Here is a 20,004-nt window from a genome sequence, read left to right as displayed (position 1 = left end):
TGGTTCTTGGTAACCCATCCTTATTGTTACCTGTTTTCTCTTGTATTTGTTCTATGTTACCCGTCTTTCCCTATAGCTTACTCCTGATTTCCGCAGAATTTCGAACACCTTGCACCATTTTACATTGTCGAAAGCTTTTTGTCGGTCGATAAACTGTGTGTGTTTCTTCAGTATTGGTTCCATTATCGACCGCAACGTCAGAGATGCCTCTTTGGTGCCTTTCCCAATGTCAATCTGATCGTCATTTCTCTGCATGTTATTCTTGTGAGCAATTTGTATGTGTGATCTGTTAATCTGTTTGTGCTATAGTTCTCGGACTTGCCTTCTCTTGCAGTCTTAGGAATTGTGTGGATGACGTTTCTGCGCATGTCTGGTATACCTGCAACATCAGTCTCATACATTCTACACACGATCGTGCAATAGGTGTTCTATTGCCACTTCTCCAATGATTTTAGAAACTCTGATGGAATGTCATTGATCACGCCTTATTTGATTTTACGTCTACCAAACCTCTTCTAAATTATGATTGTAATATTGGATCCATTCTCTCTTCCCTATCGAGTCCTGTTTCTTCTTCTTCTTCTTCTTCTTCTTCGTCTTCTTTTTCTATCACGTCATGAGACAAGATCTCTCCCTCGTATGTAGGCAAATCACCCTTGAGATCAGTTTATCAGTCAAAGCATCATCAAAATAGCACTTCCTGAGACTAATCGGAACATACAGACAGAATTTAAGTAGGGCACTTTAATTTAGTAAGATGTATACTTTATGCGTTAGATGACGATTAGTTTGCCTTCAGGAATGGGCAAAGACACCACAGTGTTCATGGAACCTGTCGACCTGCAAAAAGCGTTCGGCAGTATAAAATGGTACAAGATGTTTGAAATTCTGAGAAAAAATAGGGGTAAGCTATAGGGAGAGATGTATAATATACAATATGTACAAGAGCCAAGAGGGAATAACCAGAGCAGGCAACTAACAACGAAGTGCTCAGATTAAAAAGGGTGTAAGACAGAGACGTAGTCTTCCGCCCCTACTGTTCAATTTGTTCATCGAAGAAGCAGTGATGGAAATAAAAGAAAGGTTCAGGAGTGGAATTAAAGTTGAGGGTGAAAGGACACCAATGATACGATTCGTTGATGACATTGCTATCGTCAGTGAAAGTGATGAAGCATCAAAGGATCTGCTGAATGGTTCAAATGGCTCTGAACACTATGGGGCTTAACATCTGAGGTCATCAGTCCCCTACAACCTAGCTTAAACCTAACTTACCTAAGGACATCACACACATCCGTGCCCGAGGCAGGATTCGAACCTGCGACCGTAGCGGTCGCGCGGTTCCAGACTGGAGCGCGTAGAACCGCTCGGCCACAACGGCCGGCTCTGCAGAATGGAATGAACAGTCTAGCGAGTGGAGAACATCTACTGAGATGAAATCGAAGAAAGGCGGAAGAAATGAGAAGTAGCATAAACGAGAACAGGGAGAATCTTATTAGCATTTATGGTCAGGAGGTAGATGAAGTTGAGGAATTATGCTACCTGGGCAGCGAAATAACCAATAACGGACGGAGCAAGGAAGGACATCAAAAGCAGACTGGCAACGGAAAAAGCGGGTTTTCCTGGCCGAGGGAAGTCTACTGTAGTTGAATTCTTTTATCTTGGCGGTTCCCGCGTGCCCGCCCAGACGCGGGAGATTGCTGCGTTGCCAGTTGCACGCGCCGAGAGAAGCAGCGCCATAGTATAGTATACTATGCAGACTTAAGTTCAGGGGGAGTGCGCAGTTTATGAAGTAAAGCCACCACGGCCGCATTAACCCTTTCGCTGCTGCAGAGACGTGCTGCCCGCATTTTGTCATCACTGCACTGCTCGCCTGTGCAGACACATGGTGTTCCGACTGCTTTGACACACTTATCATTCGATTTCACAAAAACTATTTGGCCCAAAAATTTGACTTTTACACATGTTCTTGACTGATACCTTCACCCCCATAAATGACTTAATTTTGTTTCGATGTTCAGCGCAATTATTGTGGAGCATTAAATGTAGTAAACCATTGCACGAAATTTTGGTGAGTTTGCAGAGGTAAAAGTCCATAGCATATACTTTCTGTATGGTCGATTTTAGTTGCAACTAGAAATTTCAAAAAATTACATTCAAACTAATAAAATTCATGTAGTAAGACACTTCGTTATTGTTTTTAAATAAAGAAAATATTAGGCACCGAAAAAGGTTAGAACTCAGAACCTTTCGCTTAGCAGCCATACACTTTAACCAGTTTTTTTAACGATAACGCAGCTCGTTATTCAATGTATCTCCCGGAGGACCTTAAACTATCACGCAAAATACCGACACACTGTTGATACGATTATGAATTACTCACGTTTTGTCGAAGTACAATAGGAAATAAACAATTACCGCTGGTCTTTATTGCGAAAAAGCGGTTCGTGAGAATGATACGAACACCTTTCTTTGCTATCGCCTGAATTAGGAGGCCTATTGCTTGTTCGGTTCAATTAAGTAATAGAATATGAAGCAATTGGTATAAAGAACGCTTTTTCCAAACTTTCTATAAATGAAAGTCTGCTATCAAGACATTGCTTTTGTTTAATTACTTTATTTATGACTGGACGTGTCTAAAACTGAAGACACTCGTCCGTGCTCTGCACTGCAGCCGAGATCTGGCAACGTCGTCCTCTGTTCATTGGCTGACTGCGTTTTGTGACGTCAGATGCGCTGAACGAACCCAAACTCGGCCGCCGCCGCCGTCGTAAATGACGCGCACTTTAGTATCAAATATAGGCCTTAATTTGGGACAGAAATTTCTGAGAAGAGCATTTTATGGTAGTGAACCATGAACTGCGGGAAAAAGCGGAAAAGTGCTACAAAAGAATGGAAAGTTAGGTGGACTGGTAAGGTGTGGAATGAGAAGGTTCTGAGCAGAATTGGAGAGGAATATGTGGAAAACACTGACAAGGAGAAGCAACAATATGATGGGACGTGTGTTAAGACATCAAGGAATGACTTCCGTGGTACTAGAGGGAGCTGTAGAGTAGGGCAAAAACAGAGAGAGAGAGTGGAACACATCAAACAGATAGTTGAGGACGTAGGTTGGAAATGCTGCTGAGAGATGAAGAGGTTGGCATAGGAGAGGAATTCGTGGTGGGCCGCATCAAACCAGGCAGAACAGAATAAGGTTAAGAGCAGCACTGTGAGTGGTGAGCGCTCTACTCTTCTAAGGCGGTTTTCGTCACGCCTGCGGTGCGACTGCAAGTTTCCCTTCCCGCAGGTCGTGCCTTCGAGTCCCGGCGGATGCCCTGCCTACGAGCCGCCACTGGAGTTTGGGGACCCAGTGCACGTGACGCTCTCGCCACCCGAGGCCTACAAGGACGTGGGCGACGACGAAGACGACGACGTGGACGGCGCCGGTGAGTACCACCTCGGAGCTTCCCACGTGCCGCTAGATTCCACGTGACGTCAGCTGCCGACGTCTCGCTGGCCGATAACAGAGACTTTCTGTTCTGACTGATACGAAGATGATCCACCTAAGTAAATGTATTGAAACGTCTTGCTCTCTTCAGCTTACTGATAGTTGTGGAATAATATTGGTAAAGATAGATGCCGAAAGTAACGAAATAAAATTTGTGGCAACAGCTGGACTCGAACCCAGGACTGCTGCTTACTAGGGTAGTGGATAGCACATGTGCCTACTAACCAGCAGTTTTTTTTAACTTCCATTATTTGTACTATACTGACTAGGAAAGAAGCATTACTTAGTGGAAAGTGCCAACTACTCATTATTATTATTAGATGTTTTTTAAATGATTTCCTTTACTTTGTGCCTATAAAATTCTATTGATTACTCACACTCTGCTTCTCTTATGTAGTATGACAAAATTTTTCTCTCTTCTTCAATTTAGGTATATTCTGTAGTATATGTCAAAGTTTCTTCCACTTCTGCTCCACCTATCATGGCGACGTTTCCCTCATACTGTCCCACTTATCAGTGTAACTAGAGGAAGACATCAAACCAGAATACACAATGTGCCTGTGGTATCACAAGCGCATCACATACAGAAACATAAACTCAAAATCAATGTGTCGATGCCAAATATAAACTTTTATGCCTGTCCTGCAATGTCTACCCCCTCAAAAAAAAAAAATAAAGACGTCAAATGGCCTTGTAAAATGGTTTAAGGTACAACAATAAGAGAAAAACGAAAAAGGAAAATATAAAAACGAAAACATATAAAATGAGAGTAATATCAACCTACACTAGGAATAAAATAGGTTAATAGAATAAAATGTCTTTTTAGTGTATTGTTGTTAATATATTTAAATAAATATATATGGTTACAAAAAAAAGGTTCAAGTCCCGAGCCTAGCATAAACTTTAATTAATTGCTTCAGCTTCTATACATAACAAAGTTAAACGTCAAACAAAGTATGCCACCAGGGAAACGTAATTACATCAGATTGTTATCGGAACAATTCCCCACTTCGGTGCGCTGTGTGACAAGCTAGCCCATATTTTACGTAAGTGGCCAGCCAATAACAATTTCCTGTGACATCCTTGTTGCTATGTTTCCCCTTTGCTTAGGTTTTACTTTCTTATGTAGCATTTTCCTTCTTTTCCTGCTTTCTCTGAGTTTTCTCAGGTCTGTCCACGTTCGTTCCTTTTAACGTGTGTCAGGGCGCTGACGACCTCGATGTTGAGCGCCCTTAACCCGCAACACACCCACCCATCAGTAAGACAATTCTGCAATTTCTTGATTCGGCTTTAATAACTCGCCCTGTCTCAAAAGTTCGCGATGAAACAAGTGACTGTGTCGAGGTTCGAGCAATCCTGTGATAGATGCAGGCATCAATTCCCAAAACCGCCATTCTTCACAGTTCATTGAAGTGGGTATGGTGTATAAGGCATGCTCATCTCTCTTGTATCACCAATCCTGCTTTGTCTGTTACTCGCTTTTCACTCGTACCATTATAGTACAACCGAAATCGGTTATAAAAGCCTCGAAGGGCCAACTGTTTACGGTCGTCACAATCGATAATTGCAAAAACAGCATTTCTACATTTTTCTTTTTATAAAATTTTCGTGTGTGTAAATTTCAAGCTGCTCTAGAATTACCGCTTCAAAACGTAGCAGAAGTGCAGTGCGAGTACAATATTTGCAATGCAGTATTTGTGGAGATGGAATGAAGAGGTATTTGTCTTGCGTTTATGCAGTACATATACCAATAATATGACGAAAATGTGTAATAAGCGAAGCAAGAAGCAGCAACTATTTACAAGTGCTTTATAGTATTATAGTCATGAATGACAAAACCTTACTCCTGTTAATAAACAGTAGCAAAATCAAAACACAAAATTCTATACATATATTATCAGAAGGCCTACACTTTCTCCTGCGTTTTTCTTTAAAATGTTCTATAAACGTGATGGCGTGTACCTAAAGTATTAAAAATATTTAACACACGTAACCACAAAACATGGATAACAGATACACTGTTATTCCTCTCCTGCACTTTGAAAAAAGGAGCATAGGTTGAAAGTAAATATTCTAGTTTCGGACAATCACAGCAAAGACAGTTTTGTTTAGTTTCTTAACCAGTTAATTTAATTTTAAATTCAACACAATAACGCGTACTACAGTATTCCGCTCTACTTAATGTAATCAGTTAACGTTGTTTGATTTTTTTGCATTTAATATAAGCGTTCGAATTTTTGCACTAACAATGCAGTCCTTTTAACGTCTGATTTAAGGGGAACAATCTGCAGGAAAGAACAATTTGAAAATAAGCATTACATTGTTGTTAGTAATCCATAAACACGTAACAAACAAAAACGAACACTGGACGATTAGCCCATATATTTCTCCGAAAATGTAATAAAAATTACGTCGTTTCATACGTTAAGCCGCAGTAAGCGATCTCGCACAAAGCGGGACTCAAGGAGGCATCTTAAACCGTCAGTAGATTAGATTAGATTAGATTAACTTTCATTCACACAACGTGAACAAGGAAGAATCAGACTGTAATGGCGTCAGTGTGTAGATTAAGGTACAGGCTTTCATATAAAAATAAAATTATTGAGATATCTTAGCACATATTCTTTTAATTTCAAAACCGTATTTACTTAAAACAACACGCCTCGTACAACCTTCACCATAAACTTTAAACATTGTACTGTATATATTGCCTTCAGAAAGTAAAAGACGAATAACAGAACGTTGTTCAACTAATGTGGACGTTTCAAGTGGACCCGCCATCTTAAAATATATTTTGGAGGTTACAAACAAAACGATATTGATACATCAGCTGATCAGAGCTCATCCCAGTGATGCCAACTTAAAGCCATGAATGTACCAAACTTGCCCTATTAACAGTTCTTTCCCCTGACCAATTTGTCTCTTTAATGAATGACGCTCGTACCGGGTGATCAAAAAGTCAGTATAAATTTGAAAACTGAATAAATCACGGAATAATGTAGATAGAGAGGTACAAATTGACGCACATGCTTGGAATGACATGGGGTTTCATTAGAACCGAAAAAATACAAAAGTTCGAAAAATTTCCGACAGATGGCGCCTCATCTGATCAGAATAGCGATAACTAGCATAACAAAGTAAGACAAAGCAAAGGAAATGCTCAATATGTCCACCATCATTCCTCAACAATAGCTATAGTCGAGGAATAATGTTGTGAACAGCACTGTAAAGCATGTCCGGAGTTACGGTGAGGTATTGGCGTCGGATGTTGTCTTTCAACATCCCTAGAGATGTCGGTCGATCACGATACACTTGGGACTTCAGGTAACCCCAAAGTCAATAATCTCACGGACTGAGGTCTGGGGACCTGGGAGCCGAGCATGACGAAAGTGGCGGCTGAGCACACGATCGTCACCAAACGACGCGCGCAAGAGATTCTGATAATACAGCTTCACTAGAAGCGCCTTTTCAGGTAACGTAAACATGCTGCGACTGCTGGCGCATCTGATTCTGTCTTTCATTACAGCTCCTCTTATACACGATTGCGCAGTCACTGACGTTTTGCTGTCCAGCGTCATCTGTCGGACACTTCGTGAACTTTTTTTTTGTTCTAATAAAACCCCATGTCATTCCAAGCATGTGTGTCAATTTTCACCTCTCTATCTACATTCTTCCGTGGTTTATTAAGTTCCCAAATTTATACTGACTTTTTGATCAGCCGATATATGTGCGTATCGCTAACCCCCAAAGGAAGGATTCTGTTTTTACCCACTGAGATAGAGAATCATAAAAACGGGGTGCAAAACACTCAAGAGAGAAATTCGCGTTCTTTTTTTCGTGCAGCACACTGCTGTTGCCGATTTCGTCAGCAATGTGGGCGGCAATGAACACTCACAGCCGTACGGCGGGAATATTCACTGTAGAGCGTAGATTAGCGAGTGCTGCGCGCGTTGAGTTCTGTCCATTAAGTGATTTACGGCCCTGTGTACATACGTGGTGTTTCGGCGCCCCTTCTGTTTCGTCCGAAATGTTGTTCCGGTGATCACTCACCGCGTTTGTTAGCCGCGCGCGAAGCTTGCTTATTTGGAGTCGATTAATCGTGGCGGCGAGCAGTTATTGTGTATACAGTCGGAGCAAAGTGGAGAGACGAAAACACGCAGTGTCTCGCTCCACACCCTGCGCGGGAAGCTTCCCCCCGTGCAGGTTTTGCAGCGCGTGGCGGAGCGTTGTTTGCACCAATAGCAGCGCTTTCTTTTTCTGTAGTCCTTCATGTGCTTAGTGAGCGGGCGGAAGAGAAGAGCGTTCTGTATCGCTCTGTACCCACGGTATTCTCTGCCTCGCCGTGCAGGGTAGCCCAAAACGACTCATGGATTTGGGTTGAGTATTAGAAGTGCTGTTAGGGGTACGTCGGTTAATTATGTAAGCTGAATATGGGAGGGAGGGGGAGGGGAGACGACAAGATCTCGCCGAATCTAATTTAAAATGACCTGGCCGAGAGAGGGGTGGGGGGGGGGCGGCAAGATGAATGGAAACCTCAAGTACTCGACTTGAAACAAGAGCCATACAGGTGATAGACTTCATTCGGGCAATTCCATCTAGCGTCGGTGTTCTGCAACGCATATGAAGCCGTTTTTAAGGTGTTCAACATGAATTTGTATGAAAACCTTTACAATTGGTACATGAAGCAGTATGCCGACAAGTAGAGACAAACGCAACAGCAAGAAGTCAATAGGTTGTCGATGGAAACTAAGCGCAAGTAAATTAGACTACTCTGCTTATTTTCATTCTCTTATGCCCTTTTGGGCGACAGATAAATGTCACGGTTCACGCATTCCGGCAACGTCTGCACTGTTTTAAGCGTCCCCATTACATCTCCATATACCCTCCATTGCTATACTCCGTCGCCATGAGAAATAAACCTGATGTAAACAAACACAAACGTGATGAATGGTCAGAAGCCGTAGCACACGTACACTGGTGTTGTTAAACTTTTCTGAGTACGTCCTACTTAAGCATTAGAAACATTATTACTAAGTTATGGTAAACGAAATATGAAGAAACACTACTGGCCATTAAAATTGCTTCACCAAAAAGAACTGCAGATGATAAACGGGTATTCATTGAACAAAGATATTATACTAGAACTGACATGTGATTACATTTTCACGCAATTTGGGTGCATAGATCTTGAGAAATCAGTACCCAGAACAACCACCTCTGGCCGTAATAACGGCCTTGTATGCCTGGGCATTGAGTCGAACAGAGCTCGGATGGCGTGTACAGGTACAGCTGCCCGTGCAGCTTCAACACGATACCACAGTTCATCAAGAGTAGTGGCTGGCGTGCTGTGACGAGCCAGTTACTCGGCCACCATTGACCAGATGTTTTCAATTGGTGAGAAATCTGCAGAATGTGTTGGACAGCAGTCGAACATTTTCTGTATTTAGAAAGGCCCGTACAGGGTCTGCAACATGCGGTCGTGCATTATCCTGCTGAAATGTAGGGTTTCGCAGAGATCGAATGAAGGGTAGAGCCACGGGTTGTAACACATCAGAAATGTAACGTCCACTGTTCAAAGTGCCGTCAGAGTGAACAAGAGGTGACCGAGACGTGTAACCGATGGCACCCCATACCATCACGCCGGGAGATACGCCAGTATGGCGATGACTTATACACGCTTGCACTGTGCGATCGCCGCGATTTCGCCAAACACGGATGCGACCAACGTGATGCTGTAAACAGAACCTGTATTCATCCGAAGAAATGACGTGTTGCCATTCGTGCACCCACGTTCGTCGTAGAGTAGACCCTCGCAGGCGCTCATGTCTTTGATGCAGCGTCAAGGGTAACTGAAGCCACGGTCTCCGAGCTGATAGTCCGTGCTGCTGCAAACGTCGTCGAACTGTTCGTGCAGATGGTTGTTGTCTTGCAAACGTCCCCATCTGTTGACTCAGGGGTCGAGACGTGGCTGCACGATCCGTTACAGCCGTGCGGATAAGATGCCTGTCATCTTGACTGCTAGTGATACGAGGCCGTTGGGATCCAGCACGGCGTTCCGTATTACCCTCCTGAACCCACCGATTCCATATTCTGCTAACAGTCATTGAATCTCGAACGACGCGAGTAGCAATGCCGCGATACGATAAACCACAATCAAGATAGGCTAGAATCCGACCTTTATCAAAGTCGGAAACGTAATGGTATGCATTTCTCCTCCTTACACGAGGCATCACAACAACGTTTCACCAGGCAACGCCGGTCAACTGCTGTTTGTGTATGAGAAATCGGTTGGAAACTTCCCTCGTGTCAGCACGTTGTAGGTGTCTCGACCGGCACCAAACTTGTGTGAATGCTCTGAAAAGCTAATCATTTGCATATCACAGGATTTCTTGCTGTCGGTTAAATTTCGCGCCTGTAGCACGTCATCTTCGTGGTGTAGCAGTGTTAATGACCAGTACTGTGTTTAAATGTATTAGCAGCCATCAACGTTTTCCTTAATCACGCTTTAGCTACGTAGCTCTTATTTCAACAATCGTGTAGTCACAGTTTCTGCATTGTTGTGCTCGATTGTCGCTGTTTATGCGCAGTATGAAAATGGCTGGCGCTGCTCTGTTTTCCGTATCGAAACGCGCCGAGCAACACGGTGAAAAAGTGGCGACAAATAGGTTGTTCGTAATGTTGTTCACAAATAATCGAGGAATAAGCTGGAGACACGAACTGAAGTTTGTGTCGGGGGGGATAATCTTCTTCGATAGTTGGGCCAACACTGTTAGCAATAATGCTATGGTGTGATGGTCAGCATTTCTGCCTAATGAACTTACGAAAAAAATGGCAGTGAAGGACTTTGCGATGTCGATGTTCGGGGCTGATCTTCCGTCCACGTGTTTACCCTGGAAGGAACAAACATCAAGGGTTTACTGAACGATTAATTCGGGTCTGGGAAATGATGATGAGAAACCTCAGGCTGCAGAAGAAGAAAATGTGCGTGGTGAACTGCCACCAGTTGAAGGTAAGAGTGAAGCTGCTACATGCGTGCTACTGCTAACCACTGCATACCATTCCTCATTCTATGAATGCTGTAATGTATGACTGCAATTATCTGTCGCCTTATTTATGCCGTTTCATTGTAAGCTAGCTATTTTTGTTACTGTTTTCGTGGAATAAGAAAAAGAGTACAGTTAAAAACACAAGGTAAACTAGGAGAACCGGGTTCGAGTCTCGGCCGGGGCAAATATTTTAATTCATTTCTTCAGCTTCCAAATTCATCGTAGAGATAATCGGCTTTGAAGTTTTCCAAGGAACTGTTTTAGTTACAGTGAAGGCATAAATGCACATTCGTCTATAGCGTTGCAGCATTGCAACTCAATGCAATGAATGGCTAAGTGATTCAAGTCTCGTCCGAGTAATATTTTTACTCTTTCAATTGGGATTACCTACATTTCGTAATTGTAAAATTCATCTTTTTTATGAATAATGCACGTCTTCTTGCTTCTGATTACATACTGCACCCGAAATTCGCGTTTTCTTTTCAAATGTAGATTCTCTGTCATCGATATTTTATGTATACTGTATGATGTTTTGTAAAGGTTGCTTAAATTAAGAAAACATAACAATTTAATTTTTAAGGCAAAAATGGAAAACCAAATACTCTTAATTTGGGCTGTTTCAATTGTTTTATACCACTGATGTGTCGTAGAAACATGAAAAACTATTACTTCCACAGTATCGAGCACGCCATACAAATGCTGCCTTTTTAAATTTGCCGCTGTACCATTACAACAGAACTGATCTGGAGCCAAGTTACCGGATTTGGCCCGAGAAGTAACAAGACTGTTAAGCTGCCTACGTGCCAGAAGTAACGCACGCAGCTTTTTCACACGTCACTGCCGAACGTTGCCGGGATACAAAACGGCTCGTCACAAAAAAAAGGTGAAAATGCGGCGCTTGGGTGGCTTCGTGGATTCTGTCGTTGATAGACTCGTTATGGACGTAGCTGATGACAGTTCCAGAGCTGAAGCGTATTTCTCGGATTCGCATGAGGGTGCAGCTAAGAGATTACCAGACGACTGGCTGTAATTAACACCTTCCGCGGCTTCAGTATTCAACAGGACGGCGAAATCCGTAGAGTATGCTTTTGCATCAGAGATAGCTCGCTCAGAAAAATTACTCTATGTTTAAGTTAGAAATTTTCATCACTCTTGTGTGTGATTAGAGTACCGTTTTAAATGAGAACGAGAACATTTTATGCTTACCGTCTGACCACCTAAGGAGCGTGGGTGGTGTTGGAGTTTCGCCGAGTATTATTTAATTGTCTTTAAAAATTCAATGGCATTCGAGACTATGATCATTCTCTGCTCGTCATTTTTTACATGTGAACTGCAGCTGCTCACACCATCGCAGGTTAGCTGAACCGCTGGTCGGCCAGTGCTGTCCAAGTGTAATCCGCCCATACAACTGTTCTCCCGCGCATTATCGCTCAGTCTATGCGGTGTAACGCAGCATAAAACATGTCCTTGTGATCGTACTTCACTGCACTGGTCACAGCTTGGCTTCCGCTCCACGTGAAACGAAATGCAGTGAGATTGAACGGGACGAGGAAGAATACGTGGCGTAGTGGTTACATCGGGTTTATTCTTATGATGAACAGTGCTGCCACCTGCGAGAAGTCACGTCAAGGTATCAGCAACCATAATGTCGTTGTGGCTTCCATGTCAGTGGAAGGTGCAAAAAAACACCAAAGAAACAGCGTAGAGTTTTCTTGTTTGGGAAAGCAAATAAAAGTGTCATTAATGAATATCTTCATAGTCAGCTCCAAGCATTCACCGCGGGACAGAAAGATATTGAGCATCTTTGGTCGGAATTTAAAGGTATTGTTCAGCACGTGCTAGAGAAGTATCTGCCTAGCCAAACTATAGGGGAGGGAAAGGATCCACCTTGGTACAACAAACATACTACGAAGTTGCTGAGAAAGCAAAGAATTTTGCACAGTCGTTATAAACGTACTCACTGCCCCCACTGGCAAACAGGAATTATGCGAAATGAAAGCAGATGTCAGAAGGACAATGAGACTCTTTTAACGAATTTGAAAGAGATATTTTATCTGCAGATTCTAAAAATAACCCCAAAAAATCTATGAACTCTACAAATAATTCAACACCTTCTCTTGCTGACAGTACTTGTAATGTAACTGATGATGATAAAGAGAAGGGCGAAATTGTATACCTAGCTTCCAAAAACTCGTTTAAGGTTTACAACTGCAGCACCATTCCCCCTTTCAATTATCTAACAAATGAAAGGATGGCTGACATAGTGTGTAGTGTATCTGGGATTGTAAAACAGTTAAGATGCCAGGAAGGCATCTGCCCCAGACGGTATCCCCGTAAGATTTTGTGTAGACTGTGCTACAAATATAGCACCAGTGTTACTCGTCATCTATCAGAGATGATTGTAACGGCGGAAAGTTCCACGGGACTGGAAGGAGGTCCAGGTCACAGCAATCTATAAAAAAGAGTAGAAAATCGGATCCACATAATTACCAGCCAATATCACCGACATCGATTTGTTGTAGAATCGTCGAACATATTTTCTGTTCAGACATGATGACCTTCCTGGACGCTGAGGATCTCATCTGCAGAAACCAGCACGGTTTTAGGAAACAGCGGTCATGCGAGACACAGCTGGCCCTCTTTGTGCGTGATACACAACAGGCTCTAGATACCGGCTCCCACGATGATACCATATTTATCGACTATCGTAAAGCGATCGACTCAGTTCCGCATTGTCGCTTGCTACAAAAAGTGCGCGCTCACGCTCTATCCGATGACATAAGCGGTTCGATAGAAAGTTTTCTAACAGACAAGGAGCAGTATGTCGTCTTGAACGGGGTTACTTCAGGTGTGCCTCAGGGCAGCGTAATAGGTCCTCTGCTTTTTACGACTTACATAAACGATGTGGTTGATGGTATTTACAGCGGCATTAAACTGTTTGCCGATGATGCTGTAGTCTAAAGGAAAGTAGTACCACACGAAAGTTGTGGACAAATCAATGACGATTTGCAGAAAATAAATGCGTGGTGTATTGACTGGCAGTTATCTCTCAAGTGCAATCTACTGCGTATAACAAAGCGAAAATCGCCATTAATGTGCGAGTACAAAATAAAAGTCCAGTCTTTGGTAGCGGTAACATCAGTCAAGTATCTGGGTGTGACTATTCGAAATGATCTGAAATGGAATGATCAGATTACACAAGTAGCGGGTAAGGCGAACTCTAGGTTGCGGTTTATTGGTAGAATCCTGAAGCGATGCAGTGCTTCAACAAAGGAAATAGCTTACAATAGTTCGTCCAGTCTTGGAGTATAGCTCGTCTGTAGGGGCCCCTTACCAGTTGGATCTGATTCAAGAGATTGAGAAGGTCCAAAGAAGAGCGGCAAGATTCGTGAGTGGTACATTTAGCCATCGCGAGAGCGTTACAAATCTCATAGTACGTTTGAAGTGGGAGATACTTGCAGAAAGACGGGGCGCTAAACAGAAGGGGCTGCTCGCTAAAATCCGAAATCCAATCTTCACGTAGGATGTAGAGCATAAATTATTACTAGCAACTTTCATGTCGCGTGATGACCAACATTCTCAGATAAGGGGAATTAGAGCTGGTACTGAGGCGTTCAGACAGCCGTTTCTCCCCCCCGCGATCCGCTACTGGAACGGGGGTGGGGGAATATGGTTTTGGCGCGCACTCTGCCGTGCGCCACACACCGCTTGGTGACTAGCGGAGTATGCACGTGGATGCAGAAGCATCGGCGGCTGTCGAGTGACGAACGTGTTGGCGCAGCAGACGCCAGACGCCAGACTGGGCTTTGACGAGGCTAGGCCGGTGGTTCGGTTGCCGGTGGGTGGGTTCGCCGCGCCTCGCGCTGCCCTGGAGTCTGCCCGCTGGAGGTCGTTCTGCCGGCAGCGTTTAGCGAACAATGGCTGGCGGAACGCGCCGGCGAACGCCCACGCCGGAGACACACCAGGTTCCGCAAGCCGGCGTCCGGGCGGAGCCGCCCACGCCACGTCACGGGCAGGGGAACCAGACCGAGCGCACATCTACGGCTCGAACACGCCGCAGCTGGAGTTTTCCTCCAACTCCGCCTCCTGCCGAACATACAGTGTACTTCAAAACATTTCATTATTATAATAAAACGTTTTTAGCCTTAAGAGATGCTTGAACTTACACAATTTGCCATTAAAATTGCTACACCAAGAAGAAATGCACATGATAAACGGGTATTCCTTGGACAAATATATTATACTAGAACTGACATTTGATTACATTTTCACGCAGTTTGGGTGCATACATCCTGAGAAATCATTACCCAGAACAACCACCTCTGGCCGCAATAAAGGTCTCGGTACGCCAGGGCATTGAGCCAAACAGAGCTCGGATGGCGTGCACAGGTACAGCTGCCCGTGCAGCTTCAACACGATACCACAGTTCATCGAGGTTAGTAACTGGCGTATTGTAACGAGCCAGTTGCTCGGCCACCATTGACCAGACGTTTTCAGCTGGTGAGAGATCTGGAGAATGTGCTGGCCAGGGCAGCAGTCGAACATTTTCTGTATCCAGAAAGGCCCGTACAGGACCTGCAACGTGCGGTCGTGCATTATCCTGCTGAAATGCAGCCTTTCGCAGGGATCGAATGAAGGGTAGAGCCACAGGTCGTAACACATCTGAAATGTAACGCCCACTGTTCAATGTGCCGTCAATGGGAACAAGAGGTGACCGAGACGTGTAACCAGTGGCACCCCATACCATCACGCCGGGTGATACGCCAGTATGGCGATGACGAATACACGCTTCCAATGTGCGACCATCACGATGCTGTAAACAGAACCTGGATTCATCCGAAAAAATGTCGTTTTGCCATTCGTGCATTCAGGTTCGTCGTAGAGTACACCATCGCAGGCGCTCCTGTCTGTGATGCAGCGTCAAGGTTAACCGCTGCCACGACGTTGAAAGTCGTCGCCATGCAATTCCTGGTGCATAGAAATACGGTACGGGTGCAGTCGGTGTTGATGTAGCATTCTCAACAGCGACGTTTTTGAGATTTCCGATTCTCGCGCAATTTGTCTGCCACTGATGTGCGGATTAGCCGCGACAATAGTTAAAACACCTACTTGGGCATCATCATTTGTTGCAGGCCGTGGTTGACGTTTCACACGTGGCTGAACACTTCCTGTTTCCTTAAATAACGCAACTATCCGGCGAATGGTCCGGACACTTGGATGATGTCGTCCAGGATACCGAGCAGCATACATAGCACACGCCCGTTGGGCATTTTGATCACAATAGCCATACATATCGACGTTTTCCGCACTTGGTAAATGGTCCATTGTAACGCAGGTAATGTATCACGAAGCAAATACCGTCCGCACTGACGAAATGTTAAGTGATACCACGTACTTGTACGTTTGTGACTATTACAGTGCCATCTATCACAAACTGAAAAAAGCGGTCCAACTAAAACATTCATATTTCTTTACGTTCTACTGAATGTGTAATAAAAAATGGGGGTTCTTATTTAGAAAAAAAGGCAGTTGATATCCGTTTGACCTATGGCAGCGCCATTTAGCGGTCCAACCATACCGCCATCTGGTTTCCCCGTTCAAGCTAGACGAGTTTCGTTCTTTGAATTTTTTTCGTTTGACGCTTATTTCGTGAGATATTTGGCCTGGTCGCTATCAATGGACCATCCTGGATATGGAGAAATCATGATCGTAAAAAAAAAAAAAAAAAAAATAGGAGAAATGAGAGTTTCGCACGGAGAGAATTAAGTTCTCATTTTCCCTGCAAGCTCTTCGAGAATGGAACGGTAGTGAAATATTGTGAATGTGGTTCGATGAACCCTCCATCAGGCACTGAAGTGTGAATTGCAGGGTTGTCATGCAGATATCGCTGCGATGGAGAATGCTGTAGTCACTAAGACTACAATGGCAAGAGCAAATATTCATGAGTCCAGAGGATGGCATGGGACCAAAGTAGGTTCTGTTTGATGTGACGCGGCAAGTAAGGGACCATTCGCCACGCGCAATATAACGGATCCAGGTACAATCAGGCAGAATAAGACCAACACATTCACAGTACAAATACTGGAATACACACAAGAAGTCGGGAACACAAAGCGGTGAGAGCAGCTTCTGTTTACTACGAAACGAAAACCAGTGTGGAAGAAGCGAGGAGATGAGACGATGGAGGATTCATGGACATGCAGCGCTCCAAGTGGCCTGGCAGCGAACCGAGGCCGTGTTTACAGCGAGTGCCTGCATGCGTTCACCCCTGCCGGCCGCTGTATGGGGGTCTGCTTTTCCTCGGAGACAGACGCGGGCCCACAGGTACCGGAAATGACGCAGTCGGCCGCGACGGCGCGTTTCCTGCGACACTCGGCTGGCTGGGCGCACTCGAGGGTGGAGATCGTACTGTAGTCACTCAGACATAGACACAGCTTTCGGAGACCTGCCATCAAATCAGCCACTGACGTCTGCATACGTACTCTGCAAATCACACTTATGTGCGTGGCAGAGGGTGCATCGAACCACCTCCACACTTCTCTATCATTCCAATCTCGTATAGCGCGCGGAAAGAACGAACACCTGTATCTTTCCGTACGAGCTCTGATTTCCCTTATTTTATCGTGCTGATCGTTTTTCCCTATCTAGGTCGGTGTCAACAAAATATTTTCGCAGTCGGAGGAGAAAGTTGCTGATTGGAATTGGGTGAGAAGATCCCGTCGCAACGAAAAACGCCTGTCTTTGAATGATGCCCACCCCAAATCCTGTATCATTTCTGTGACGCTCTCTCCCATATTTCGCGATAGTACAAAACGTGCTGCCCTTCTTTGAACTTTTTCGATGTACTCCCTCAGTGCTATCTGGTAAGGACCCCACACAGCGGAGCAGTATTCTAAAAGAGAACGGACAAGCGTAGTGTAGGAAGTCTCCTTAGTAGGTCTGTTACATTTTCTAAGTGTCCTGCCAATAAAACGGAATCTTTCGTAACCCATCCCCACATCATTATCTGTGTGTTTCTACCAATTGAATATTCTCGTAATTCCTAGGTATTTAGTTGAATTTACGGTCTCTAGATTAGACTGATTTATCGTGTAACCGAAGTTTATCGGATTCCTTTTAGCACTCAAGTGGATGACTTCAACCATTTCGTTATTTACGGTGAATTGCAAACTTTCACACGATACACATACCTTTTCTAAATCGTTGTGCAGTTAGTTTTGATCTTCTGATATTACTAGTCAATAAACGACAGCGTCATCTGCAAACAACCTAAGACGGCTGCACGGATTGTCTCCCAAATGCTTCATACAGATAAGAAACAGCAAAGGGCCTAAGACCAAACCTTGGGGAACGCCATAAATCACTTCTGTTTTACTCCATGACTTTCCCTCAATTAAAACGAACTGTGACCTCTATGGCAGGAAATCATAAATCCAGTCACGTAACTGAGACGATATTCCATAAGCACGCAATTTCACTACAAGCCGCTTGTGTGGAACAGTGTCGAACGCCTTCCGGAAATCCAGAAATAAGGATTCAATTGGAAATCCCTTGTCAATAGCACTCAGCACTTCGTGCGAGTAAAGAGATTGTTCTGTGTCACAAGAATGACGTTTTCTAAACGCATGTTGACTGTGTCAATAGAACACAAAGTACTGCTGCATATCGACGTTAACAATATTTTGTGGATTACTCCTACTACCTTTCTTGAATATTGATGTGGCCTGTGCAAATTTCCAGTCTTTGGGTACGCATCTTTCGTTGAGCGAATGGTTGTATACTATAGTTAAGTATGGAGCTATTGCGTCAGCATACTCTGAAAACAACCAACTGGTATACAGTCTGGACCAGAAGACTTGATTTTATTAAGTGATTTAAGTTGCTTCACTGCTCGGAGGGTGTTTACTTCTGTGTTACTCATGTTGGCAGCTGTTCTCGAGTCGAACTGTGGAACATTTACTCCGCCTTCTTTTGTGTAAGTCTGCTTTGGCAGCACTGTCTTCGATAGTATCTCCATTGCCATATAGAAAAGACCTACTGCGATTCTGAAATATTTGGGGCAAAGTGACGACCGAGCGAATACTCACATTTGGAGGTGTAGAACTTGAGTCGGGCAACGGCCTTGTCGCCGTGGCTACACCGGTTAAGCGCTTTTGGGCGTGCCCGGCACTTGGATGGGTGACCATGCAAGCCGCCATGCGCTCTTGCCATTTTTCGGGGTGCACTCAGCCTCCTGATGCGAATTGAGGAGCTACTCGACCGAATAGTAGCGGCTCCGGTCAAAGAAAACCATCTTAACGACCAGGAGAGCGATGTGCTGACCACACGCCCTCCCTGTCCACATCCTCAGCTGAGGATGACACGGCGGTCGGATGGTCCCGGTAGGCAACTCGTGGTCTGAATTCGGAGTGCGTTTTTTTTTTTTTTTATAATTTGAGCCGGGAGACGTAAAACGGATGCTGAATAAATAATGCAAGACGTTGTTTCTGAAAGCAAGTTGACTTTAGTCGAGATTCAAATACGCCATATTATTCCCTGTACTTTTTTCTACGAAACCCTATGTTTTAAAGTTACCCCGTTCGGTGTCACGGCCTTACTCCACCAGACTGGGAGAACCCTGTGTGCCCACACGGTACCACTCTGTTGGTCGACGCCGAGGCGAAAGTCTTTCTGCGTCAGTAACCTCCCCATCATCCACGTACTGCTTCCCGCAAAATGCGTTCCACGCAGACACTTCTCCGTTGCTCTTTCTGGTCTTCTTTTAGGTAGCAAGCCCACACAGCTTTGAGTATCCCAGCAGGTGGCCACAGAGCGGCGAGGTGTCGGACTGTTATCTGTCGATCACCTCCAGTGAGTGTGTCCGCACGTTCCAACACTCCAGGAGTCACACACAGCAGTGTACTGCCGGCCGACACGCGGGAGACAGGACAGGTTTGCGCGACCTTGTTCCATGACGACAGACGCGTACGACCTTGTTGCCATGACGGCAGACGCTTCGCCCTACGACTCACCGTGCTTTTGTTCAACTGCCTGATGCCTGACGACGCTTCGCAAGCGTCTTTCTGAATATCTCCGATGCTCTGCTTTTCCGCGAAAAGAAAGTCAGTGACGACTCCCTGCTTGGAATGCACCTCCCCCACAGAGCCGTTTTGAAGGCTAATCAACGATGCAACTTCATAAAACTACAGTACTGGCCACTGAAATTGCTACACCAAGAAGAAATTCAGATGATGAACGGCTATTCATTGGGCAAATATATTATACTAGAACTGACATGTGATTACATTTTCACGCAATTTGGGTGCACAGATCCTGAGACATCAGTACCCAGAACAACCACCTCTGGCCGTAATAACGGCCTCGATACGCCTCGGCATTGAGTCAAAGAGAGCTCGGATGTCGTGTACAGGTACAGCTGCCGGTGCAGCTTCAAAACGATACCACAGTTCATCGAGAATAGTGACTGGCGTA

At 44.5% G+C, this 20,004-nt stretch overlaps 1 protein-coding gene across 1 annotated transcript in view; it reads left to right on the top strand.

Moving 5' to 3' along the window:
* LOC126295073 (AF4/FMR2 family member lilli-like) overlaps nt 1-20,004 on the top strand; it is a 404,574-nt gene that overhangs the window by 48,501 nt on the left and 336,069 nt on the right. The window contains exon 3 of the mRNA XM_049987318.1: nt 3,287-3,425. Within this exon, the coding sequence (XP_049843275.1) occupies nt 3,287-3,425 (139 nt within the window). The remainder of the gene's footprint in view (nt 1-3,286; nt 3,426-20,004) is intronic.

The sequence above is a fragment of the Schistocerca gregaria genome, chromosome 11, assembly GCF_023897955.1.
Source record: "Schistocerca gregaria isolate iqSchGreg1 chromosome 11, iqSchGreg1.2, whole genome shotgun sequence".
In the NCBI taxonomy this organism is placed as follows: Eukaryota; Metazoa; Arthropoda; class Insecta; order Orthoptera; family Acrididae; genus Schistocerca; species Schistocerca gregaria.
The sequence above is the reverse complement of the archived record's forward strand: the minus strand, read 5'-3'. Positions and strand labels throughout refer to the sequence as shown.